The following is a 26504-nucleotide window of genomic DNA, read 5'->3' as shown; positions in this document are numbered from 1 at the left end:
CCCGGGGCGATTCCATTCCCCGGCAGGCCGGCATCTGGGGGGGGGGAGCGCTCGCCTGCTTCCTACTGCCCTCCATCAGTGAAGCGGGAGCGGGCTGTACCATGCGTGCGGCGTCCCCCGCCGCGGCGGCTGTTGGAGGAGCCCTGAGGGGAGGTGGCGGGCGCGGGAGCGGCGGCGCCGGGCCGAGGATGGAGAGCTCCGACCTGGGCGGCCGCCAGCAGGGCCCCATCTGGCACCGCAAGCCTGGCCCGGCGGCGCGGCGGGGGTAACGGCCGCCGCGGGGCGGGGGGCAGCGGCGGCGGGGCAGGGTCGGTCCCGCGCAGCGCGGCCGCCTCAGCTCGCAGCCGGGACTCAGTGCCGGGCCGGCGGCAGCCGTGGAGGAGAGGCCGAGGGAGTGGGCAGCCTGAGGGCAGGGAGTGGGCAGGCCGAGGGCATCGAGTGGGCAGACCGAGGGGAGGAGGCGGAGGGAGCAGGGCCAGCCGGAGCCCAGCTGAGGTTTTGCAAGCTAGAGGTACAGCCCGGGGATGCCCACTTAGGTAACGGAGAAAAACGTTCCCGTTGAAGGTGGAGCAGGTCCCCAAGGAGGCTGTGAAACCTCTGTGCTCCGAGATGCTCACAACTTGGCTGGGCAAGGGCCTGGACAGCTCTTCCAATTTAGCTTTTTTGTTTTAATTGTATTGAACAATATACCATAGGCGAATCCCACAAGAGTTTAATTAAAATATGAAATACTAGGAAAATACTGTCTGGCCCAAGCTGAATGCTGAAGCCATATGAATGCTGCTTTGGAGCACCTGCATACTGTTTGACATGGGAAATCTGGATACAGCTCTGTGAACTCCTAACTTTATTCTCCTAGGTTAGTTTAGTGGCAAAGGAACTTTTGAAAGGCAGAGAGTGGTGTTGAGAAAGTCCTGGGAGATGCTGTAACTACACCAATAAGTGCTCACATTTCAGGGTGTTTTTAGAATCAGAAGTCATACTTTGCTTGTGGGTTTTTTTATGACATTAAAGACCCTAACATGACTAAATTTTCATTATAATTTAAATTAGCTTAACATCTTTCTGATTTCATTTTTATAGCCCTTCCCTTTTATCGCAGAAAAAAATGGCTTAACAGAATGCGGTGCAATTAGTTTTGTCTCTAGTCTGTACCATGGCTGCATGGCCCTTCTTTTTCTGATATTCATTCACACTTTGTAACATACGCCAGTATGCATGTAACATACGCCAGTATGCAACAGTTGCATGCAGGTGCTGGGTTGCATATTCTGCTCTCTTAGAAATTGATGTCTCAGATAGCTATCAGCGTCTTATATAGCCATGGTCACAGTCTTCTGCAAGTGCCCTGCAGTCTTTAAGCAGCCTCCCAATATCCTGTACAGTTTTAGGTACTTAGTTTGACTCTGAGTTTACATCCAAGTGATGATGGAAAATAATTGGTTTGCCCAGTGTTAGCCAAAAAATCCAGGAGTAGCAGATCTCCCAAATCTTAATGTCCTGCTTCCTGGAAAAACCTTCCTCTTGCGGCTTGTTCTGCACCAGACTTTGGTTCTGCATCTGTCTCTATTTTATGCCAACAGCATGGTACAAGGATAGAATGTGAAAAAACAGCAACTTTTGTTCTATAATATCTCAGATGCATGATGATAAAAATGGCTTGCTTCATGCTTTTGAAGGCTTTGGAAAGAAGTGGTATTAAAACTGTTTTTCCCCCACCCTAATCTAATCTGAGTGGTTTCTTACAGTAATTCATAGCTTCTCAGTTTTCTAGTGTGTTTCTTTACAGTGATAATGAAGAGCCAGGTTCCTTGGCTGAGTGCTGAATTGGGCTTTCAGATACATTGGTAGATGATACATCAGCATATATGTTAGTGTTATTCATTAATAATATAATTGAAAAGCAGGTAACTAGGAGCCACATGAAAGGATCATGAATGGTAGATTTCCCCCATCTGCTTTACACGTCTCCTAACTATCTTCCAACATAGTGAATTACTTCCTTTGTTTAGTATATTTTTTATCTTAGAAATACGTATTTTTCATGGAAGAAGATTTTTCATAGAACACTATGAATGATTAGAATTATAAAACCATAAGCTTTTTAACATTTTAATTCTAGGTCTTGGAGAAATATGTGGTGATAATAAAACAGCTCTAAGCATGGTTGTTTTGCTTGCTTTCTTCACAGAGTTATAGTAAACATAATTCACAGTACAAAAGGATACCATTCAAAGACAATACGTTTTCTGAATGTGGCTTTTGACAGTTCTGGAGATTCTCTACTTGCTGGAGACCACCAAGGGAATATATATGTTTTTGACTTGAATGGAAATAGGTAAGAGTATTTCTATCAAGACATTTTAATTGTCTTGACATCTGTAACATTCAGAGGTATGGAACTTGCCTGGGCAGCATGCCACAGGTCTGGTTTTAACCCTCAGTTTTCCGTGAATGTGGAAGTAGATAGTGGTTTTCTCAGAGCTGAAACTGCAAGCCCCTGTAGGCTCCCTAAATATTATTTTATTAGTTTAGCAGCTCCAACAGATCAGTAGTTTGTAACTCAGGACAAACATCAATTTCATAGAACTTAAGTGATTAAATACTACCACAAGAAGTTATTCTTTGAACAGTACTGATCAATTAATAATATTAATAATAGTACTGATCAATTAATATCAATTAATAATATACAATAAATTAGACCTAGTGTTATCATTTGCAGAAGTATATTAGTGTTTTCAGTTTTACACTACTGGGGTTTAGTATTTTTATATTTATCATAATTAGATATGATTTCTTTGCTTTCTTTTGAGTTATTTTTTTCTCTCAGTTAAATATATTGAAACTGATTAAGTTATTACTTCACTTGACATTATGAACCAAAGTTTCCTAAAACAATGAGAACATATATTTTTAAATAGGTTCAACCTTGTTCAGCGGACAATGCAGGCTTGCACTGCTTTGGCATTTAATCTTCGCAGAAAGACAGAATTCCTCGTGGCTTTGGCAGATTATTCCATTAAGTGCTTTGATACAGGTAAGAAGAAATTTGAAGGCTTACTCTCTGGATTGTTCTAAAATACTATACAATTTTAGTTTCAATCTCAATTTTTTGGTGAGTTTTTTTGATGGAAATCTTATTATGTATTTCATGCCATCTGTTCTTCCAAAAGAAACCTCCACAGTTTGGGCCCATGGGGGTTATAGTCCTGTTGGTAAATGAACCCTTTGCTTTGTCGAAGTTTCTTGTTCCCACTGAGTCATGCAGGCATCTGTTTAACTGAAGTCTAGCACAGGATTGCGATTATATATGTTACCTTTTTTAAAGCAATTCTGTTTGCTTAGAATGAGGTGCTGTCTGTAAAATCAAACTAAAATCAGTCGACAGTATGTTAGTTTGCAACTGAAACAGTTGTTAACTATATTTACAGTAAAATATTTGAACAAAGTGACAATATACATTAAAAGAACTGTCAGTACTTTTGAGTATGCAAATAGATCTGTATACTTATTCAAAAGCGACATCTAAAATTAACTTCACAGGCCAGCTGTGTGTCTCTGTCTTGATTAGAAGTTAAATGGTGAAAGGCATTGACAATTCATTCTTCATAAGTTAATCTTAACCCATCAAAAAGTGCAGTTGTAGTGCCTGTTATCATCTGGATTTAAATCTTTTTCAAAAGCCGTAGGAATCACTCGTCTGCAATTTGAGGGTCTGATATTATTAGTGAAGATTTTAATGTAACACACTGTTTTCCAAAATAGAGGAAGAGTCATAGTTAAGGTCTGAAATCCTCTGCTTTTTCTCTTCCTTTCAACCACAGTAAGACCAAACTTAGATTTTGGATGCACTTAGCGAAATCTTCTTAATTATTCCACAGACTCCTGCATGTTTATATGGTGCTGTTTCCAGATACTAAGTCATACTCAAGAATGTCTTAAAATAGAAATGTTATTCACATAAGTCAGTATTGGGTAAACTATCCTTAGAGATGTATTAGATAATACTTATCTGGTGGGCTCCATCCCCTGCTTTAGAAGCCATTCTCTGTAATCACATGTCACCTTCCCATGTGACAACAGCTTTAAGCACTCGATTGCCTGTACGCACAGCAGAAAGTTTGGCTGTTAGGCTTCATGAGCTGCTTTATAGCCATTTCCCATCTTTGATGCCACAGCAGTAGGTCAGCTGGAACCACCCCATGGGCTGTCAGGCAAACTACCCAACGTAAGTAGTGTAATTGCCACAAATACAGTTTGGTTGCTGAGGGAAGATTAGTGGTCATGCAGTCACAAGTGGGAGACAATGTAGTCAGAGGAACCATTTCCTTAGTATGCAATACACAGCATAAAAATGTTTTGGACTCTAAAAGAATTAATGAGGTGTTGCTTTCTGACTGTGCCTTTCTATAGTCATAGCCTGTTGTCATTAAACCTTTCTTCGTTGCACCTGTAAATAGCTGTGTAATCATCCATACATATTGTCCACAAGTAAAAACAAGTGGAGAATTCTAACTAGAACATTCAGTCTCAACTTCTAGAGATTACTGCAGGTGTTCACATCAGATAATCTGCCTATGAGGCATGCTGAACTTACCTGATCACAGTGTTCATGGCTTTTTAAGATTGATTCTTAGGGTAAATTAAACAAGTCTGTGCAAGTTGGCTTTCTGTGTAGAACTGAGAATAACTTATGAAATCTGCTACTCGGAGATAAAGAGATGGTTATGTTTCTCTAAGGTGTAATAACTATATGAAGACTGATACCTTTGTTTCTTGTTTGTTGGGCTGTGATGGTAAATGGTCATATGTACCAGGTATGCTTAAAAGTCTCTTTCACAGCATAGTGTTGACAATAAAAAGTAGTAGTTGTTTCATTTTGAATGACTTTCATATCCTTTTCATTTTTTTCATCAACTCCTGCAGAAACCAAGGAGCTAGTTAGTTGGATGAGGGGACATGATTCTTCGGTGTCTTCCATCTCTGTCCACAGCTCGGGCAGGTATGCCATCACTACATCCACTGATACAGCACAACTGTGGGACTTGGACACCTTTCAAAGAAAAAGAAAGCTGAACGTTCGTCAGTCTGTGGGTATACAGAAGGTGAGTAAAGAGCAATTGCTAAAGGGTGAACAAGCATACCTCAGTAGGAGTAACACCGCATATTAAAATTTTTTAACATGAAAATATTTTTTAAAATACAGCTGAATCTTTTCTGTGTTCTTTGGGCATATCTCCTTAACTGTCATCCTGTCATGTCACCCAGACCACTGGAATCATGACTCAATAGTTGCAGAGATCTGCTGGGAACTTTTAAGGAACCTCCATCTTCAGACAAACTCAAAACTGGGTTGGCTATGACCTTGACTAATCCAATTTAACCTGGAAGTTGGAGCCATCTTCTAGGTTGACCCTGCTTTGACCTGGGAGTGGGCTCAGAGGACCTCTGGAGATTGATTCCAACCTGAATGATACTGGCATTTAAGGGTGTTGTTAATAAAGCAGTTTTGGTGTCAATGGTAACTTCAAACAGTCACCACCACCCACCCCATTCAGCTGCTTATTCCAAAGCTGCTGCTCTTTCTATGCACACTAAGCACTGAATGTGGGAACAAAGCAAGCTGAAAAGTAACTCAGCAAAAAGAAATTGCTGCTTTTCAGCCTAGTGGTTTCTTTGGTTTGGTTTGCTGTACAGACACTTATACTGGAACAACAGGGGATGAGAAGTATGACATGTTTGTGTCAGGGAGTCGTTTAAATAGGTCTTCCTTAGCGTTACACTGCTTTAAACAGGTCTGCCTGCGCCACCAAATGTCAAACTTTGGCATAAGTACTACAGAAAGTACTGACGCAGTGCCTGAGTGTTGCTTACACACGTGCTGCCCTGCAGTGAACAGTCGTAATAAACACCACTTCAAACCAAAGTTCTCATCAGTTTGGTCACTAAAAAGCCATGCTGATTTTGCAGAGAACAAGGCTATTCATTTGAGTGTCTTCACCGTGTTCTAGGTCAGGCAGAAATTTTGTGAGCCTGAAGTAGTCACGTAGCAATTACTGTGGAAGGTCATGCATAAATTTTTGTTTGTTTGTTTTATTAAAACTGTTGTGTAGTGCATGTTGCTAAAATAATTATCATGTCTTCCCTCCAAAGATGGCTGCATTTCTTTAGTGGACAAGATGTTTCTACTGCTCAGTATCTTTCTTTGTGTAGGCTATGTGTAGGGGCTTCTTATTGATAAATGGCTCTTGGAATTTGGTAGGATCAGGATGTTACAGTATGGAAACAACCTTTAAATCCAAACAACAGTGACTATGGTTGAATGAATAAATCACTGTTTTGGAATCAAGAGCCTGCACTTTTGGCTTGGCTCTACCATTTCTGATAGGACATTATGCAAAAATACAATTTGTCTGGATTTCATTTTCCTGTCTTTAGAATAAAGATAATGATACTTACTCCCATGCTGCAATTTAAGACGTACAGATAAGTGCTTTATTAAAGATCAGATTTATTATTAGACCGCAGCCCTGACACTCATTGTCCAAAGTTGGATTCTTGCTTGCTGTCTGAGCCATTGTAGTAGTGTCACACCAATCTCTGCGGTGTACTTCTTGATGCCTCTTTACTTAAGCCCAGTTGCACTCCAACATATACCTTCTGTTAAGCTGGTATGGAGCAAAGCTGATTTAAAAAGACAGAGACTGAGCTGCACACTGTAAGAATAGCTGGTGAAAAAAAAAGAGAAAGAAGAGCTAAGAGAAGACATCTATAATGACCATTTTCAAAGCATTGCTGCTTATTCAACAGCTGCTTGTGACCATCTTGTGGTATTTTTCTAGGGCAAAGCAGAAAATGAGGAACTGTTGAGTGCTCCAGTTTACCAAAATGTAAACTTCATCCATCTACATGATAGGCATCTGCTCTCAGTTCATTGTCTAGACTTCCTCAGGGTCCCTGAAGGAGGACAGACATCTCAGTCTGTCTGAAGATAAATGACTCTGGTAGGTGAGGTGACTCTTTCCCCACAGGTGACTTTCACTCACTGTCAAGTGATTAATTTGGCCTGAACATCCAACTTTCAGTCACTAACATTCAGCAAGATTAATCCCTTCCCACATATCCAGATTTACAGATTTTCAAGGCCCCTAGAGACCATTCAGACCAAAACTCTGAACTTCGTAGCACTGACTGTAATTCTCAGCCAGCGAGTCCTTCAGGTAGTTGTCAATGTTCATTATACATTTTCAGAATACATTTTCAATTTAACCTTCAAAATTATAGGTACAGGGAATTTGCTGAAGCTGCATGTGCTGCTGCCAAAATAGAACCTCTGATCTAAACCAATAATTTGTCATTAAGCAGGAATGTATCTGATGACATCCAAAAATGTAAATAATCCAATTTTTTTCTTATTGAAAGAGATTACACACAAAGAATAAACGTGTTCAGAATAATTGAAAAAATATATTTACAAGCTTTTTGGTTTTATCTTCATCCGTCCTCACAGTAAGATCTGCATTTCATAGTTGGAGAATACGCTGCTAAACTTTGTACAATATTTTTACTTTTAATATTTGTACATAAAACTAAGAAGTTTAAGTCTAAAGATGAATGCTTCAGAGCGTGCATTTGCAGGCTCTTGGTACTATTTGAATGCTGAAGCCAGTTTGTAGAAGATGCAACAAGCAGTTGCTGCATGAGCAGTTCTGACTCATGTCTTCCATCCTCTCCTGCTCCTGGGTTCGTGTTCCCACCATTTATATTATGTCCTCTCTGGCACTCATCAAAAACCTCCACAAGATGGTTTAAGTCATAAAAATAACACAGATAAAGATTTGTGTCATTTTGGTGAATTAAACTGGCTTAGCAAAGGGTACAACAAGTTCTGAACCAGTGCAAGGGAGAGCAGGCCTGCCTAGGCTGTAACAGGGGAAAGGAACCCGCTGCCTGTGGGATCTAAGCCTTGCATTACAGCTGCATTACACAGTTATAGTAATAGCCATACTGTCATGGTTTCTTGCTGTATTTTATTCTGCCATGCACTTTAGTCCAATTTAAAGGGCCCTTCCTTGACAACATATTCCATTTTTTTTCTTTTCCATGTTCTTCCAGGTTTTTTTTCTTCCATTGAGTAACACCATCCTCAGCTGTTTCAAAGATAATTCTGTTTTTGCATGGGAATTTGATACTCTTCACTGTAAATACCGGTTGCCAACTCCTGTAGAAGGTTCTGTATTACTTTATAAGGTCTTTGCAGTTACCAGGTAAATTGCTATTTTAGACATTATAAAGGCGGACTAGAAAAATTACAGTTTTAAAACAGGTTTTCTTTCCTTAATTGTAATGTTTTATGGAAGTATTGAGCTATATACTATGACAAGCTTTTGAACTCTGCTGTGACTGATACTTTCAGCAAGGATCAATAGCAGTTTTTATTACAGTCCCATAGCAGTTGAAATAAAGTAAGTTGAGTTTTAATGACCACTAAAATGAGGTTTAAGGTATCCTTTACAGAAGCAAATTTTATTATTTAGGAGCTATTTTGTTCTTTCAGGAGCGTATGACAGGAATAACGATATTCAAAAGTGATTTGAGGGTATAGAAGGAAATGTACGATCTCTCTCTTTTTAGCTAATACTAACTTAAATTATAGTATTCTGATGGAAACTTTGCCTCATCTGTGATCCAGAGATGGCCGGATTTTTGTAGCTGGTGGAAAATCAAATCATCTTCACTTATGGTGTTTAGAATCAAAGCAGTTGATACGAATAATCCAGATGCCTGCAAAAGTACGAGCTGTCCGTCACCTGGAATTCCTTCCTGACCGTTTTGATGGAGGTTCCAATCAGGTCAGTATTTTTACAAAGCTTAAGACTGGAGTATTTGGATAGTTGATTCAACACATATACTCTGAGGGCTTTTGGGGGACACTGGGGATATGGGCCCATACCATACAAAAGGAAAGTTACTGTGCTAAATGTTTGCTCAATTGCTCTTTTAGCTTAATGGAACGTCATTGCCAAATTGGGTATTCTGCTTTGTTTTACATTGACAATATGAATTAATTAATCCTTTTAACTTACAGGTCCTTGGAGTGTTAAGTCAAGATAATATTATGAGATTTATCCATATAGAAACATGCAAACTTCTTTTTGACATTGGGAGTCATGAAGAGGGAATTAGTACAGCAGCAGCTAGCCCCAATGGACGGTATATTGCATCAGTAATGGAAAATGGTAGCCTTAATTTATACAGTGTCCAAGCTTTGGCCCAAGAAGGAAATAAGGTAGAGTGTTTTACATTTCTTAAAACAGCAGTAAATCCCATTAAAGTTGATACTTGTCTACATAACTTTTGTATCAGCAGTAGTTTGCAGACATGTGTTGGAGTGCCATATATAACGCTACAAATAAAGAAAAAGTGGTTTGTAGAGTTCCCTTCATAGTTACTCCAGCCTGTCAGGTAATATGATGTATTTAAAGTATATCTGTCACTGTGTTTCTGCTGTTGGGAGGAGGGGGAGATGGTATTTCTTTCTACAGCAATTTGGACGGACCATTTTCTCTTTGTAATGACATTTTGGGGGAGATGGAAACAGCATAATTGTGCTGCTTCTGTTCTGTTTCCTATAGGGAATGTTTTGCAACTGATGCTGTCTTAAACTGCGGGCATGAATGGTGTTTTTGTTACTGTGATTTTGTTTTGGATACCAGCATCCATCATTATGGCACAATCATACTCCTAATCCTTCCTAAATAACAAACATTCGAAATACCAGTTCTTATTTTATTGAAGTAATTTATTAATGAGAGTCAGGTTTCTAAATCCAGAATTCCATCTATCTTTAATCACTATGTCTTTGAAGTAAACAGTAACCAGCTTCGGATAATGACGGAGTTGGAGCTGAGGAAGGATGTGTAAAGATGTCACACATGCATTCCATTTGCACTTTTGCTGCCGGTTTGACATGAACTGGGATATCCACTTTGTTACTTGCTTTCCCAGTCTCCAACATTGAAGTAATACCTCCCTGACACTGAAGACTAATTAAAGTTTGTAAAGGTCTTTTGTATTCTTTTTAACTGGTGCTATAGAAATGCAAAATATTTTAGTGACATTGAGAAACATGCTAAAGTAAATAACCTGAACAGTACGTGATACACATTTATACTATCCCAATTATATTTTAGTGTTTACTAAACAAGGAAATAACATGATGTTTGAGTTGGTTTGGAAACTACATAAACCTTCTCACAGTCTTTCCAGTTTATTACAGCAGTTTTATTCACTGGCATACTTATTTAGGAGTATACAGTCTGTATATATTTATTTATGGTATAAATGTGTCTCTATTCTTGCTATGGCCATCAAGCTCAACAATATGGCATATAAAATAGAGTAAACATCAAATTATAGTGTTATTTAATCTGTTTTACAAGATGTTAACCGAGGTATTTTCACTTAATATTAGCCTCCACCAGCTGTGTTCAAAGTGGTAGAAGATTGGTCCAAGTGCACGTCAGAGACAAATAAACTGACAATGAAAGTGACTTCAGGAAGGTCAGAGCGGCCTTGGAAATCTAAAGGAAGCAAAATTCAAACCAGATTACTAAAACTGCAAGTGAACACATCACTTGAAAATAAAGAGGTAGGAAGAAGCTGCAAATATTTTGTTCTCCAGTCTGCAGCATTTAAATCTCATCGCAAAAAAATATTTAGCCACTTACTTTAAAGAATAAGTTCAGGCACTGATTCACTTGGATGTTTGAGTAGAGAGGGGATTGAGGGAGTTTTAGTACCATTTCCTCTCTGTTTAGCCCATACTCCAGTATTATGTGACACAGCCAGAGCTGCCTCCAGTCAGCTGGGGGTACCTCTGAAGTTGTTCAAGCAACTTGTGACACATTGGGATTTTGCTAGATCTGATCTGCTTCCCTGCTAGCAAACTAGCACCTCTAAAATGTCTGCCTAGAAGCTATTTCATTTTTTATTAATTATTTAGAAGATGCATTACTGTTACATTTATTTCCCTTCTGTCATCACTGTGCCATCTTCTCTCTCTGTCTTTATCTTGCATCTCATATGTATATACACATACACACACATATATATACACACCTATCTATATCTCTATATATATCCTCCTGTAACATTCATCACAATATGATCTGTTCCTTATGTCAATATTCTTTATGGTTTGGCTATATCCATCATTTAATTATATATAGTTTATTAGTTAGGGTCTGATTTGCTTCTGACTGAAATCAATGGCAGCTGTTCTTTGAGTTCAGTAGCTGAATGATCTTTTGAATTATCTTTTTTGTTGTTGAAATACCTAGGATTATGTAACAAATAGTGGGTACACTTTTTTTTTTTTAATATTATGTTAGGAACTTCAGTATTTAGCTACTATCATCAATTAGAGTGCAAGGAGAGAAATTATGAAGGAGAAATCCTTACGTTTATTGTTGATCCCCTATTTTGTAGAACGAATTGCCAGGTGGATTAAACAAGAAACGTCTGCGGGCCTTATTGAAAGGATTTGGAGAATATCCAGCAAAGTACAGGTATGTTTGTGTGCATGTTCATGCTTGCACAAAATAAAATTGCTTGTGTTTACTGGCCTATGAAAGAGAAGTTACTTGACTAAGTCTGCATTTTAATTGCAGGATGTTTGTTTGGCGTTCCTTATTGCAACTTCCTGAAAACCACTTAGCATTCAGTAGCCTAATAGATAAGGGTACCCACAGTGCATTTGTGAATATTCAAACTGAGTATCCCATCAAAAGCAGGAAACTGCTGAGAGTTTTACAGAGGTAAAATATATATTTGAATTTCTTTAAATATTATAGATTTTTATTTTCATATAGTGATCTGAAATTTATCCAATAGCTGGAATTATCTGTAAGGAAAATTCTAAAATGAAATAGTAGTGCCCTCATGCAATTTTGTTTTTATAACTCGTATAATCCTGCATGTATCTTGAAGTTTACAATCTTTCTATGTTGTGATTCTAAAATGCATATTATATTTTTGTTTGGTTTTTGGATTGATGTTTCTACACCTTTGTTTGCCTTTGTGTATAGGACATTATCAGCTCTAGCTCATTGGTCTGCTATCTTTGCTGAGACACCTTACATTCCTTTGCTTGCATTCCCATTTGTAAAATTATTCCAGAACAACCAGCTGATCTGCTTTGAAGTTGTTGCTACAGTAGTAGGTAAGCTATGATTTTAAAAACTCAGATATGCTGCAACATGTTTAAGCTTTCCCATGCAAAAGAGCTTTTCCTAATGAAATTAATGAAGTATTTCTTAAGAGGTCACCAGGCTCTCTTCTAAAGGTGTTGCTGGGAATTAATATGTAGCAACTGTATGCTTAAAACAAAAGCCTGCTTGTAAATAAAAACAAGATATTAGACTTCCTTTTGCAGTGTGTCTAACAAAAAGTTAGCAGTTTAACAGTATTTGTAAAGTCTAATCAGTCAAAACAAATGTATCTAGCATAATTATATCACGATAACTAAAATCTCTGAGACATGGGAAAAGTAGCCACGCAAACCCACCCCACCCCCTCACCCTCTCCCAGTCAAAAGGGAATGATCTCTTAAAGTTTTACTGTGTTTAGTTGTCCTAAGCATGTGGTAACTCAAAATGAGACATTTGGCTGAAAGCTGGCTATGGCTGTCTTCTGAAGAAACCTTCTGAATTAAAGTGCTTTACACTTAAATTAGCTGTTGCAGCTGCTGCTAAGTCTACAGAAGATATGTGCTGCCAAGCATACCTACCCACTTTGCAAACACATGCTGTTAGTGAATAAGTATCCAAGTTTACAGAAATTATTCTTAGTATGTTACTTGATCCAGGCTGTAGTTTCATGAGACAGAAATACCGGTTTAAGTATTCCCATCTGCCTCCAACCACTTAGTCCCACAGCACACAGATTTTTTTTCGTTTTATTTTTGAGCCAGATTAGTTCCCCAGTCTGGTTCACAGTGTGCTGACACAAACACTCATGCCAGTGTAGCTGGAGGAGCAGTGTACTGTGGGAATGGTTTAGGAATAAATGCTAGGAAAGAGGAGAGATGGGAATATCTTAAATGGGTTTTGCTGCCTAAAACTACCTCTTAAATTCATAGCCTTTATAACCAAACCTTAAGGTTGTCAAGAGTCTATCACTCTGGATTACAGTGGATTGTGTTGGGCTTTTTTTTTTCTTTTTCAGTTAATTTTTGTCAGCACTGGTTTGAGTATTTTCCCAATCCTCCAGTTAATGTCCTTAGTATGATGGAAAATATTTTGGCACATCATGACAAAGAACTACTTCAGCATTTAATAAAATACAGTGTGACTTCACAGGTAATATTCTAGCCAACTTTTGTATATAAAATGTCACTGCAGTGAATGATAGTGCACTAGTCTTTTATTTTGAAATAATTCTTTTTTGAGGGAGTTTTCATTAAATAACAGTGAATGATATGGGAGTGTAAAGAATATATCATTGCTTTCCTGCAGCTTTTCCTTTTCCATAATCATAAATCTCACATATGTGCTACTGTAGTTCTTAGAAGTCCTTTGCTTTCAAGTCCACGTTGCTTGAAAATCTACCTATCAAATCATAAATGTACTTTTTTTTTTTTTAAAGTGGACATAGGTATGATGAATTAATTTCGTAATCCCTATTTATCATTAAGGATGAATTTTGCTTCACAAATCTAAGCAGAAGATTTAGACATCCAGTGAAATAAGAAATTTATTTATAATCACCCTATATTAATTTTGAATGTTTATAGTGGGTGATAAAACTTATCTTCAAATATTCTGGTTTAGTTCCTGTTTCTTTTGTAAATCAATAGAAGATTCTTGGTATAAGGCAAGAAAAAATAATGTTATTTCTTTAAAAGGAATGGTAAAATTGTACTAACGGATTATTTTGTCAATTTTCCCAAATAATGTAGGTTTATGCTTGGCCACTTCTAGAAACACTGTTCTCTGAGGTTCTAACAAGAGAAGAATGGCTGAAAGTCTTTGACAATATCTTCTCCAACCATCCTTCATACTTTCTAATGATTGTTGTTGCCTATATTATATGTTCCAGAGCTCCCTTGCTTCACTGTAATCAAACAGGAGATTTTGAGGTAAACATCTTCATATTTAAGTCCGTCATATGAAAGTGTACCTACAGAGACGTATAAAACATTGTATTTGTTGTTATGGAGGTTAAAAGGAGATGTTTCATTTCCACATGAATGTATTATTACATGTTTCTGAACAACATCATCTAGTACCTGACAAATATACAATACATGAGTAAAATATTGAGCAATTTCCTGCAGTTTCATGCAATGAGATCTTTAAAAGCTTTCATAAGCTTCCTAATGCCACTAAAAGCCATTTTGTAAATGCCAATAGTTCATCAACCACAAAATAATTCTGCTTCTTTTTTTGGGATCTAATATGGACTTGTGCCTGTGGAGACAAGACACAGTCATTCTGTCATGTTGTTTCATTATTTTTCTTTCAGATTTGCAAAATTAGGCAGTTCTCTGAAAATTTGACATTCTCTAAAGCTAAATGAAAATGTTTCCTTCTGTTTAGCCTTACATGGGAGGAGGAAGTTTTTTCATATGAAAACATCTCTGTAGGCAAACAAATGTTTCCACCTTGAAAATGTACCTGTGAGCAGTCAGTTTGACAGACATCAAACAGACAACATTATTGCTACATTTAACAATAACCAATTTAAAGGTTTTCTTGGTGAATAAGATCTTTGACAGGAAGAATAGTCCTTCAAGAAGAGGAACTTCCAAGCTTCATGTTTGAACACCAGAAGTCAAGGGAGGTTTATCCAGTGGTAGGAGTGTCTGTGCAGGCAGATGGATGCTCTAAATTCACACCTAGCTTTCCAGATCCCTTACACAACTGCCATTTGAAGACAAGGAAAAGAACCAGAGCATACTTTTACAACTTGAAGAGGTTTGGGTCAAGTCATTTGAGCTGGTGATATTTTACTAATTGGTAGGGCTAACTTAATAACCCCTTTTTAAGTAAACTTTTGGAATATAGATCTTGCTAATTTACCTAATTATTACCAAATAGGTATATTAAAAACTTGCGTAATCTTTTGTAGAATGTAAATGGAAGCATGTCTCTTACAGTATTTCTTTCATCATCGTAACAACCTGGACATTAACGTTGTGATTAAGGAAGCTTATCATCTTATGGAGGCTACACCACTAGATATCCATCCACAGCGTATGCTTGATGACTTCATACCACTTACAAAAGGACAGTACCCTGTATTTAATAAATATCCCAAGTTCATTGTGGATTACCAAACTCAGGAACGGGAGAGGATCAGACAGGATGAAATTGAATACTTACGAGAGAGGTATTAATGGGAAAGTTGAAGACAGTATCAGACTGGGAGGGACAGGTGGACACAATTGCCTTTTTCTGTTGTAATCTGTATGCTTGAGAAGAGAGACAATTAAGAAAATTCTGGAATATGTCTTTAAATAGCTGCTAAAGGTTAAGAGTTATTTGGTTTGACACATTTTTAAGTTAAATTGGTAGTCTTATCTTAAACAAAAAATGTTTGTTAATTTGCAGAAAATATTGGGCTGCAAGTCTTCAAACTTGAAAGCTTGTAAGTCAGAGCCTAAACCTCCGTTGACTTTGTAGTGTCCAACTTTGTGAAGGACCAGGAGTTCTTAGCTTGCTATTGAAATCAGTGGGTACCACGACACCACGGCACCTTTAGAAACTACTTTTTCTTAAGAATGCGAGGAAGAAAATATCTGCACTCATCTGAAATGCACTGTTGTCTGTAACAGTCAGTATTGTAACTCTTCCTCATGTACTTCATCAGTACATAAAGGGGATGCCATACTCTTTCATGACATCTCATTTCAGCAGTTCTTTGCTAGTACAGTCATCAATTTCTAAGTAATCAAGTAATTTCTTGATACTTGGCTTGCATTATTAACATGTGATCTCCTTCCATTCAGACAATTAGCACATGAATTAGAAGCTAAAGCACAGGAACGGAAAGCAGAAGATGAAGCCTGGTATCGAAAGCAGGAATTACTTCGAGAAGCTGAAGAACAGAGGCAAAAAATGCTACTGGAAGAAGAAGAGAAGCTGGCAGAACAGAGGCAGAGGTATTACAATATAAGAAACATTAGGGGCCTGGCTACTGTATCCTGCTATTACATTTTTAACCATGAGTAAAGGAGAAAGAACCACTAGTTTGTATAAAGTGTAATGTGGGAAAACAGTGTGGTCTGGTGGGTCAGATTTTGGTGTGGGAATGAAGTGATCTGGGTTGTATTACTGCCTTGCCTGAGGGAATACAGCAGATTAGAGGCCAAGTCACTTCATATTTTTGTCTCAGCTCCCAGCCTTTTGTCTGGTCTCTTCGGATTGTGAATGCTTTTAAGCAGTCAATTGCTGTGCGTTTGCACACTGAGACTTAAGACTTGCACTGTGGGCAGACTCACACTGCAAATATAAGAATCACTTATAGTATCAGTGACTGTACATGTTCTTGTATTTCTAATGGATTTAGAAAAAAGACTGCTTTATATATCAGTTGCTGAGCAAAGACTTGTAGTAGTACTGAAGCTGAACTGTTAGTTTGTACATTTTGCAGTTGTGAAGGTTTAAGAGAATTTCAATGTCTCCATAGTTTTTTCAATCAACTACAAGTAATCATAGAATCATAGAATCATTTAGGTTGGAAAAGACCCTTAAGATCATCAGGTCCAACTGTTAGCCTAATGCTACCAAGTCCACCACTAAACCATGTCCCTAAGCACCATGTCTACAGGTGCTTCTCTTAAACCTCCGTAACCTACAGAGCAAGTTTTTTGGGTTTTTTTGTTTTTTGTTTTTTGTTTTTCTTTAAGAGAGGGCAGTGAGCCTTTCTTTGCAAACCAATTCTTATGAGTTTGTGGTTTTGTTCCTTGAAAGAGTTTGATATTTTCTAAATAAACTTAGACTAATTTTGTGCAGAAAGAGGTACCAGAACACTGGCAATTATTCTAAGGAATAGTTTCCGGTTCCGGATCATTGCAATAGTAAACTAGTGCTTATTAAAGTAGAACAGAAACAGGGCACAGGACTTCAAAGCTTAATTGGGGACGTTGCCATTAGAGGATGTCTGTGTATCTGTGAAGTTAATTTTGTCTTGTAAATGAAAACTGGACAATTTAAAAGAATGAAAGCAACTGTCCTAAGCTTTATAAGTTAGAGATTAGCTCAGAGTAACTAATGGATAACTGCAGTGCAAGTTTGTGCTCTTTGGTACTGACCTTTCATATACACAAGTTCCCTTGTTTCTGTTTGTTTTGGCTTTGAAGACTAGCTGCTGTGAAAAGAGAACTGAAAGTAAAGGAACTACAATTTCTAGATGCTTCGAGAAGGCGTTTTCTGAAATACCAGCAAGATCAGCGTCAAATGGAACTGAAACGTCTTGATGATGAAATTGCAAGAAAGGCTGAGTATTGCTCAAGCAATTCTTTTCTTGAAGGTCTATTAGTGAAAATAAACAAGGAAAAAAATGCATAACTAAAATTTCAGTTGATATACTGTGATACGTGAGCCCAGAGGTGTATTTAGCATGAGATGGACTGCTTTAAGTGGTGAATGCATAATTTAACAGTTTTATTTGGCACTTACTGTGTTCCACTGGCTTGCTTTAACTGGCAAAATTCCTGAGAAAAGCCAGATTCATCTGTATATTGGCAGTGTTGAAAAAATGTAATGAGCTCCTTAAAGGACTAGTGAATTCTCAGCTGTCTGTGGGCTGTATGTCCAGATTGCAAATTAACTCTGCCATTGATTGAGAGGCTCCGCAGCAGCCTCTGGCCAGGCCTGGCTCTGCTCCTGTGTTACTAGCTCGAGCACCGAGGCATGCAGATGCTGAGAATGGAAGCTTTTGAACCTTGCAGGCACAAATTGAGTCTTTGCAGGGCCATTCCTCGTGTCTCAGCACCACACTTTGCAGAGCGCAGTGCAGCTGTGTGTTTCCACAGTCAGGGCACCATAAGATTTGTTAGCTCCCGCTCAGCACAGGTTCTGCCAGGTGCAAAGTGGCCACTTCCCTATCTGTGGACTGTCCTCCGCAGTGTTCTGGGTTCAGAGACTTCTTACTTGATTTGGAGCTGCACCTGGCAGATTATTAGCGCTAGATCAAGCCTGACATTTCCCTAATATGCTTGGCTGGATGCAAAACTGTTCCTGTGCCTCTTTTCCACCTTGCCCTGTACTTTTGGTATGCAATATTTTCCATTATTCATGGTATGACAGAAAGTTAACTAGAATTTAGAAGTAGGGTGTGGCTTGGGATTTTGGACTTTCTTCTTGGTAGTGGTTTTTTAAGGGAGAAGAATTTCTCCCTTACTGTATTTTCATGTGTTTCTCTTCTCCTCCAGGCATCCATGAGAGAGCAGGAAACAGCTGCTACTGTTCAAGATGTAGAAGTGCGACGGATGGAACTTGAATCACAAAGACAGCTTTTTGAACAGGTAATTATTGGGGAACTATACAGATGTTTATATTTAATGGTTCTTCCTTTGCAGTTCTCAGATTCAGTTGTGTTCATTCAACTAGACTTTGTGAAGGGGCTTGTTTTTTGGTTTTTTTTTTTTTCCTTTTCCTCTCTGATACCTTTTTTAGATTAAACCCTCCATTGATAAAAGCATTAGTAGAACTCAATGTTATCTGTTTTTCTGGGAGAAAATACCCATATCCTCCCCATTTTATTCTTCTCCTGTGCAGAGGTATCATTTGGTTGCTGCAGGGTTTAGCTGTGTGCTCAGCTGGTTGAGAGAAGCAAGGAACGTGTAAATAAGAAATAAGTCTATAACAATATGTTCCTCATGCCAGAAACTCCCACCTTTTCATCTGTGGTATCCAGATATATCTACATTTTCTGGAGAGAACAGTATAGCAGATTGATGTAGTTGATGAAAAAATATTTAATTGCCAACAATATCATTAAGCAAAAAGGAATGGATGGTTCATGGGGAATGTGCAGTTCCTTTCTCAAATGACTGACTGATAATTCAGAAAGATCACTATTCAGTAATAAAGGGTTTTAATCAATAATACCGTTTAAAGTTAAATATGAGTTAATTATAAATAATTACTTACTGAAAAGCAAGGCTGCCAATGGAAGGCTTTAGTAATGTCCATTTTGGTTAGAAATAATAAGTTAAGTGTTTAGAAATCACAGCTACGTGTGCCCATCTGCCCATACATTTGCCCATACCTGCAGATCCCATGGAATGCAAGCAGAATTGGACATCCAGATAGCTAACCCTTATTTTGAAGCATGTGTCTGCTTATATTTGGCTTTTTAAAGCTTTTGGCCATAGACTTTTTATAACCCATGCTGAGCATAACTGGGCTAAATTTCTTTTAGCATTTATTTATTAAATACACAGCCAGCTGTATTGTGGCTACATAACGCAAACCAGGCTAAGCTCATTTGTGTTCCAGTATGTGTAAAGTCAGCTGTTTAAGGGAACTAATTCTACAGTGATCATCCTCTTTAGGCTAGAAAGGTAGCAATTATTTAACTAGCTGAGGATATATGTCTGCCCACAAGAGTCTGTGTAGACAGGCTTTCCCTGCCCATGCCCTGAACTGACTGTTTTACTGCCATCAGTGAGGGGCTATATTCACGCTTAGAAGGCCATATATGTTAACTTTGCTTCAGTACCCTGCTGACACAGCTCAATAGATTCCCGCAGGCCTGGGAAGGGGTTATGTCTTCTCCAGAAAACTGTGTAGATGTGCCCCGATGAATGTGAAGAAAAGGTGGTGAGAGTTAAAATTCTATTTCTAGATCTACTGCTGATTTGTACTACTTTGGCAAATCGTCTCTGCATTCAAGCTGCAGATGTGTTTATTATAAGTCCCTGTACCATGAAACATGAGTTATATTTGTGAAACATTTTGAGGTTTTGGCTAAAATGCGCCATAAAAGTGCGGAATATTTTCATGATGAAACGAATTCATTTAAATTGGAATTCTAGTTTTATGCTCTCCACTGTAATCCAGGGAATGGAATTACATTAGTATCAATCTGCAAGACCCCTGTGATGACTCAGGCTTAGTGTAATTCCAAGTGGATAAAACAGCAGGGACTATCACTTTCTTGGACAGTTATGATATGTAGTGGGATGAGATGTGTGGATATATTCAAATACTAGTTTAATGAAATTCTAATAGATGTTAAAGAGACAGAATTACAAATGTGGGGTAGTAGCTTAGCAACAATAATTTGTGTTTGTGTGTTTGGCAGCATCTAATCAAAGATCAAGAGGCAGTTACAAAGGAAGTGAAAGAAGAGGTGGATGCTCATCGAAGAAGGGTGGATCTGGAAGATCATCTTGTTCAGAGATTGATGGAAACAGACAGAGAAGAAAAACTGAAAGCTCAGATAGTAAGATGATTGGATCTTAACATGTATTTTGGGGAGTTAGTATGATAACTAGCACAAGTAGTACTAGTTAATAGTATTTTAATTGCATTTAATTAGTTCAAGTTAATATGAAAATATTTTCTAAAGAAATCTAATTTCTAGATACCTATATTAATAGATTATGACAGTATGTTTAAAGTTTTAAGGTTTTCAAAAATCTGACTGAAGTGTCCAAACAGCTATCTAATACTGAAATTCTCTGGGCCTGCCATGAATATTAACTTTTCTTTACTTCTCAGAACTTAGAAGGCATATAAGACTCAAAAGTGCTTTTTAGGATAAGACATCCTCCTGTTAAGGAACATGTTGTATTTGTAACCACAATAAAACAAAAGTAAGCCTCAAAGGAACTTTCAGTTGGTAGTAGTTGACAGGAAATTCAGCTGTAGAAGCTGTCTTCTAGATGATAGTAATGAATGTGTGTAGCTTGACATTAGGAATTGTTCAGATTTTCAAGCTCAGAACTCGTAACTGCACAGTTGGAAAAATAGTTGCAGCTAACCCACTGCCCATATGCTTGGCATCTGCATTTATATTTTGTCTAGAAATAAACATATGGGTCTGAACTTTTGTAAACAGCCTTCGATTTTTGGAAGCAGATGGGTGTGGGTGGAATTATTGGCATCCAGGTATCAATCTTACGTTAACTGCACCTGTAAATCGTATTAAATCCATGCTAGGAAAGCAAAATCCCCAAAATCATGGAGACGGTTGATGCCTCTTTCCAAAAGACTTAAAAAAACCCCAAAACAATAAATTAAAAAAAAAACAAAAAGACCCACAGTAAGGGAAAGAATAAGAAGGATGAAGAAGAAGCAGAAGAAAGCCCTGGTAGATGAGACAGCGTGCTGTAATGAATGGAGGAGTGGCACTGCAGGTACAGTCTCCCAGCAGGGACATCTAACAGTGATGCTGGAGAACACTTCAGTTCATCTTACCTTATCTGTATGTAAGGCTGTGTACTTGAAATAGAGTAATCGGTAAGAAATCCTGGTAAGAAAGATGTTTTATTAGGTGGCTGAAGAAAATTTAGCCAAAGCAGAGCAGAAAAGCATTGATATCGACTGGAGGTTGCAAGTGTTGCATAAACAAAGGCGTGATGATCAGGACCGTGAGAAGCGTTATGAAGAGATAGCCAAGCTCCTGCATGACAACGGGGTGAAAGAAGCTGAACTGCTGAAGGCCATGAGGGAAGCAGAAGAAAAAAAGGTATTTGCATTATTTCTTTTTCTAAGTAGGACTGGCACAAATGTAACTATCTTTTGCCCGTAACATGGTAGAGCATAAAACTGAAAGGTATTGAAGAAACATTTTGTTAGGAATCTCCTTTCCTGTTGTGAATGGAAGTGTCTGGAAGCACTAGAGCAAATTGGTGAGGATATTTTAGGCTTAGGAAAGCATATTGCTAATTCTGTAAGTTCCTCTCATTTTTTTCTCTGACCCAAGACTTTTACCTTTCTCCAGATGTTTGAATGAGAAATTTTTCAAAAAGAAACATTCACTCAGCTTAATAACATATATTTTGATTTAAGGGTGAAATTTAGTCTGTAATAATCCAGATGGTTTTACTTGTTGCTTTTTCCTTGCTATGCATCTGTTGAGGACACATTTAATATCTCTGTTGCACAGTGGGAAGAAGTTATACAGAAAAAAGCTCAACTGGAAGAAGAGCAGAAGGCTTCTGCTGCTGCAGACAAGCACAGGAAGCAGTTTTTAGAAGACAAAATGAATGACGCATTAGAATTGGCTGAAAAGCTTCAAAGAGAAGATGGCTATTTTGGTGAGCATATAGATAATGCAGTTCTCCTGTGTGGATGTTGGCATGAAGCATTCAGCAACTGAATACAAACTAAGTGTCCAATATTAGGGATAAACTTAAACTTAACTCCTTTACATAAGTACTTTTTGGCAGTATTCTGTCATGAAACCAATATATCAGGCCAGACTTGGAAAGGAATCTCAGTTTTCTATCTATCAATCAGATGCAGCAATATAAATGGCATTTTTGGTAGGAGCACAGGTTTAGATCAGCTTAAGCCGATCGTAAAACCACATCCCTTAGAAATCCTCTATCAAATAATGTAAAGAACAGCAAACTCACTGCCAGCAAGTGACTTTGCCAAGTGTTTGTTCACAGGAAAAAAACATTTATGTGCTTCTAGAATTGGCCAGTACGTCCTACTCAAGTGCTGCATTTGTGCGTCTGCAGATATTTCTCCTATTCCCCCACCTCTGCAAGGCTCACACAAGATTAGTGATTAGTATTAAGATTAGGTGATTAATATTGCTTTGGGCAAACTTTTTCAGACTTTGCCCTTATTTGCCTAATGTTTTTAATATGGAGTAATTTGCAACTGCAAATTATTAATATGGGTGTTTCCTCCTAAAACTGCAAGTACAAGTAGCCATATTCCATGTGATCTTAGTGGCCCATTTGTCAGAAGGTTAATTACATAGGGAGAAACAGCACATGTGGAGCTGTAATTTCTTAAAATGAAATGCAGTGATGCATAGCTGTGACCCATAGACTAGAAACATTGACTTCTAATTCTGAGCAAATTGTACTTGCTATTAGCTGGAGTGAGTGATTGTTTCAGTTTTGCTTCCTGGAGAAAAACTGTTTCACCTCGAGCTAGAAAAATTCACTAGAAATTGAAACACTTTTAATTTACAAAGAATCCTTCTCTCCATTTCCCACAGAGAGACTGCGTGATTTAAAGGCCAGACGTACAGAGAGAGGGGTAGAACTCCAGCAGGTGCCAAGATCTGGAAACATATGTCTGAATGATTTGTCTGCATCAGAGTCATCATCACACAGTAAGTTTCTAAGTCAGGACCCTGCTGCTTTCTTTAACGTTTAATTTCAAAAGCATTACTGGAACACCTCATTGTGCAATTGAGTCATCATTAGTTGTGTAGGTGTTTAGTGGATAGTAAACCAGTTTGCTGTTGTATTCTATTTCACACCTGAAAAAATGTCTTCACTACCAGGGGCAGCACAGGTAGGAAGTGCCTGAAGTGTGTCACATTATGAGAATGGGCATATTAAATCTCAGCCTAGTTTAGTCTCATTCTGACCTGATCATTTTACCTATACTTTTTCTGTCTTCATAGTTATGTATGATTTGGGGATGTTGAGAAGATGTGGAACTATCTTTCATCAAAATCTTACTGAGAGCTATAGTCAGGAATTAGTCTGTAATCATTTCCTCTGGGCTGTCCTAGCCGTTATGGCCTGTGAAAGCACATTTTAAAATCACATGCATCTTATGTAGAAAACTGTATGCAATGGGAAACGTGGATCTATGGACCTGCCATAGCGACCCATCAGCATCTGACCTTTTTGTAACAAAACATAGGTACCACTTCCAAAGAACTTAGAAGGAGTTGTTCCTGGCTTTTACGGGTCTTAGGGCTGTCTCACGTACAGTGGTACTAATAAAGCATAGCGTTTCTATGCAGGAGGTACCTGTTTTCCAATAAGCATTCATGGTATTTATGGAAAACTGTTGGTCGCAATATTAAGTCCGAGTTTCTTGCACTTAAGTGTCTTTGGATAGAAGACGAGAAGAACTGGCATGCCAAGAGCGGGAACTGATGGCAGAAGTCAGACAGCTCAGACAAAAGCTTACCTCACAGGCTCGAACTAGACATCCTCCAACTCGTTTCCAAGCTACAAAGTGGACACCTTGAAATGGTTTGCTCTGGACCTCATCTGTACTTTCAAATTATTGATCAGTGAAATGCTAAATATGTATAGTGTGATTAAGGACTGATCATAGATTGTTTATTATACAGGTCTTTGGAAATATTTTTATATAAAATAAAATGCTAGCTAGAAAAATGTGTGTTGTTTGTAACCTTCTCATTATTTTCTTGGTAACTATAATGCTATTTTTACTTCTAAAATAAACTCACTTTTTACCATTAAGTTATAACACTTGCAGTATTTGTGTACTTCATTTGTTCTGGTGAATGCCATGACTTGAAGAAACAAAACACTGCTAAAGTGCTGGTTTTGTCAGTGATGTCTAAGTGGATTCTACAAGTTGCAGCAGGGAAACTTGCAATTAGAGAAAAAAAATCCTTTCCATTGAGAGCCAAACACTGAAAATAAGGCCCAGAGAGGCTGTGGAACCTCCGTTGCTGGAGATACATATAGTTGTTATACATATTAGCAGGTACCTTTCATGATAAAGAAAGGGGACAGAGGATCTAAATAAAAACAATTATTTTTGTGCTGCTAGGCTGGTTTTCACTGGCTATGACATTAGCATCCTCTGCCTCTAGAACCAGGAACAGTGCCAGCATCACAGAAACAGTGACCGGGATCCATGGAAATCTCATCGCAGCCCTCAGCAGAGTGCAGGGAAGAGGCATCATCGTTCCTTTTCAAAGGGAGAAAAATGCAACAGGCAAAGATCATCTCTGGGGAGTGGAAAGAGCAGATGAGAAAAGTGCCTTGTTCTGATGACTGTCTTAGGGTTTACATGCGATTATTTCTATATTTAAAGAGAAAAAATAAACCCACCAAGTTTTTGGCTAGCACCTTGGGCCATATGTGTACACACTTAGGGTTCGTAACAACGTTACAGCTGTAAATGTGCATAAACCGGAGCGTTTCCAGCAGGCGGGAGCCGGTGCCCGGCCGTGCCCCCGTAGCAGCTCCTCATCCCTGCCCGCTGCTGGGGTCCGCGGGACCGCTCGGCCTTGCCTGTGCCCTGGGTGTACCCCACAGCAGGAGGGGGACCCATTTCCCCGTTCCCAAACGCTGAAATGGTCTCGCCGACAGCTCGGAGCGCAGCGGAGCGCAGCGACAGCTCGGCGCAACGCGCTGCTGACATTATTTCCGTGAGCGCACAACCGGGCGACACGCGCCCTTTCCCCGGAACTACAGCTTCGTAAATCACGACAGCAAGGACACATCCGAGGTGTCAGGGAGCAGTTTCGTGTTGTTATGTCGCCGGTAAAAGCGCGGGGCCGCGGCCGGGGGAGCGGAGCTGTGCGGGCCCCGGACGGGGGAGGCTCCTCCCGCCGCCGGCGGAAGAAAAGAACTGCCCGCCTTTGCCCCGTGTGAGGATCGAACTCACGACCTTCAGATTATGAGACTGACGCGCTACCTACTGCGCTAACGAGGCGGCTGCGAGCACTCCTCCCGCGCTGGCTCTCGACGCTGCCCCCAGGCTCCGCCCCGGGGGCCTCTCGCCCCGCCAAGGTCGCTGTGGGCCCGGCGGCCGTCGCGGGAGGGCGAGGGGCCGGAGGGACGGCCCGGCCCGGCCCTTCCTCCGGCTGCTCTAGCGGGCTCCCTGCCGGAGGGCCCCGCGATGACCACGTGGGGCCTCGGAGTGACCGTGTGACCACAGTGACCGAGTGGAACACCGTGGAGACGGTGTGGGGCTTTGTGGTGACTATGGAGCTCCAGGGTGACCGTGTGGGTCCTGATGGTGACGGTGTGGGATCCTGTGGTGGCCACGTGGGACATGGGAGTGACGATATGGAACCCCAGTGTTATCCCACAAGTGATAGACTACACCAGGGTGACAACGGGGGTTCCCTGGGGTGACAGGGTGAGGCCCCATGGTGACAACCTTGGGGGCCTGCGTGGGGCCCTGCTGTGACCATGTGGGAACCAGGGTGACTGTGGGACATTGGGGTGACCGTGTGGGACATTGGGTAACCATGTGGGACCTGAGGTGACAGCACTGGCCCTGGCCAGGGCAGGGGGTGGCGGCCCTGCTGGGCACAAGGAGGCCGTGATCGGTGTTGACAGGGCGTGATCTTGCACGTCAGGTTAATTAGGCGGCATCATTTTCGGCATAATTGCGCAGAACAGGTCAGTAGATAATTAGTGACTTTTGGCCGCGTCTGACAGCTGCGGGCGGATGTTGGGGGCGGGGGGAGGGACGGGATAGTTTTTAAAATCACACCAGGAGGTCAGGGACAGGCCCTGCCACCACCTCTCCTGGGCCCCCAGGTGGGTGTTTCCTGCCCTCCATGGCTCCGGG

The 26504-nt window shown here is 39.7% G+C and overlaps 1 protein-coding gene and 1 non-coding gene across 4 annotated transcripts; one reads left to right on the top strand and one right to left on the bottom strand.

Moving 5' to 3' along the window:
* The first annotated feature begins 94 nt into the window (after positions 1 to 94).
* On the top strand, positions 95 to 24381 carry TBC1D31 (TBC1 domain family member 31). Of its 3 annotated transcripts, none has more exons than XM_072851945.1 (22): positions 98 to 265; positions 2192 to 2338; positions 2925 to 3040; positions 4930 to 5108; positions 8119 to 8270; positions 8696 to 8855; positions 9092 to 9292; positions 10478 to 10654; positions 11494 to 11573; positions 11676 to 11822; positions 12093 to 12226; positions 13231 to 13364; positions 13964 to 14143; positions 15164 to 15396; positions 16016 to 16168; positions 17369 to 17504; positions 18443 to 18535; positions 20320 to 20460; positions 21514 to 21708; positions 22129 to 22279; positions 23200 to 23316; positions 24047 to 24381. In XM_072851945.1, exons 1-22 carry the CDS (start codon positions 102 to 104, stop codon positions 24190 to 24192), a joined length of 3336 nt encoding a protein of 1111 aa, XP_072708046.1. In that variant the 5' UTR covers positions 98 to 101; the 3' UTR covers positions 24193 to 24381. The 3 variants fall into 3 exon arrangements, with proteins under 3 accessions (XP_072708047.1, XP_072708046.1, XP_072708048.1); XM_072851947.1 differs by lacking the exon at positions 98 to 265 and adding an exon at positions 735 to 859 and having other exon boundaries at positions 24047 to 24380; XM_072851946.1 differs by lacking the exon at positions 11676 to 11822 and having other exon boundaries at positions 95 to 265.
* A 1183-nt stretch (positions 24382 to 25564) lies between these two features.
* Positions 25565 to 25637, bottom strand: TRNAM-CAU (transfer RNA methionine (anticodon CAU)). The gene has a single exon. It is a non-coding gene; the product is annotated as a tRNA-Met (tRNA).
* Positions 25638 to 26504: the final 867 nt, after the last annotated feature.

Source organism: Ciconia boyciana, chromosome 2 (genome assembly GCF_034638445.1).
Source record: "Ciconia boyciana chromosome 2, ASM3463844v1, whole genome shotgun sequence".
Taxonomy (NCBI): Eukaryota; Metazoa; Chordata; class Aves; order Ciconiiformes; family Ciconiidae; genus Ciconia; species Ciconia boyciana.
Note: the sequence above shows the minus strand (reverse complement) of the source record. Positions and strands in the feature narration are given on the sequence as shown.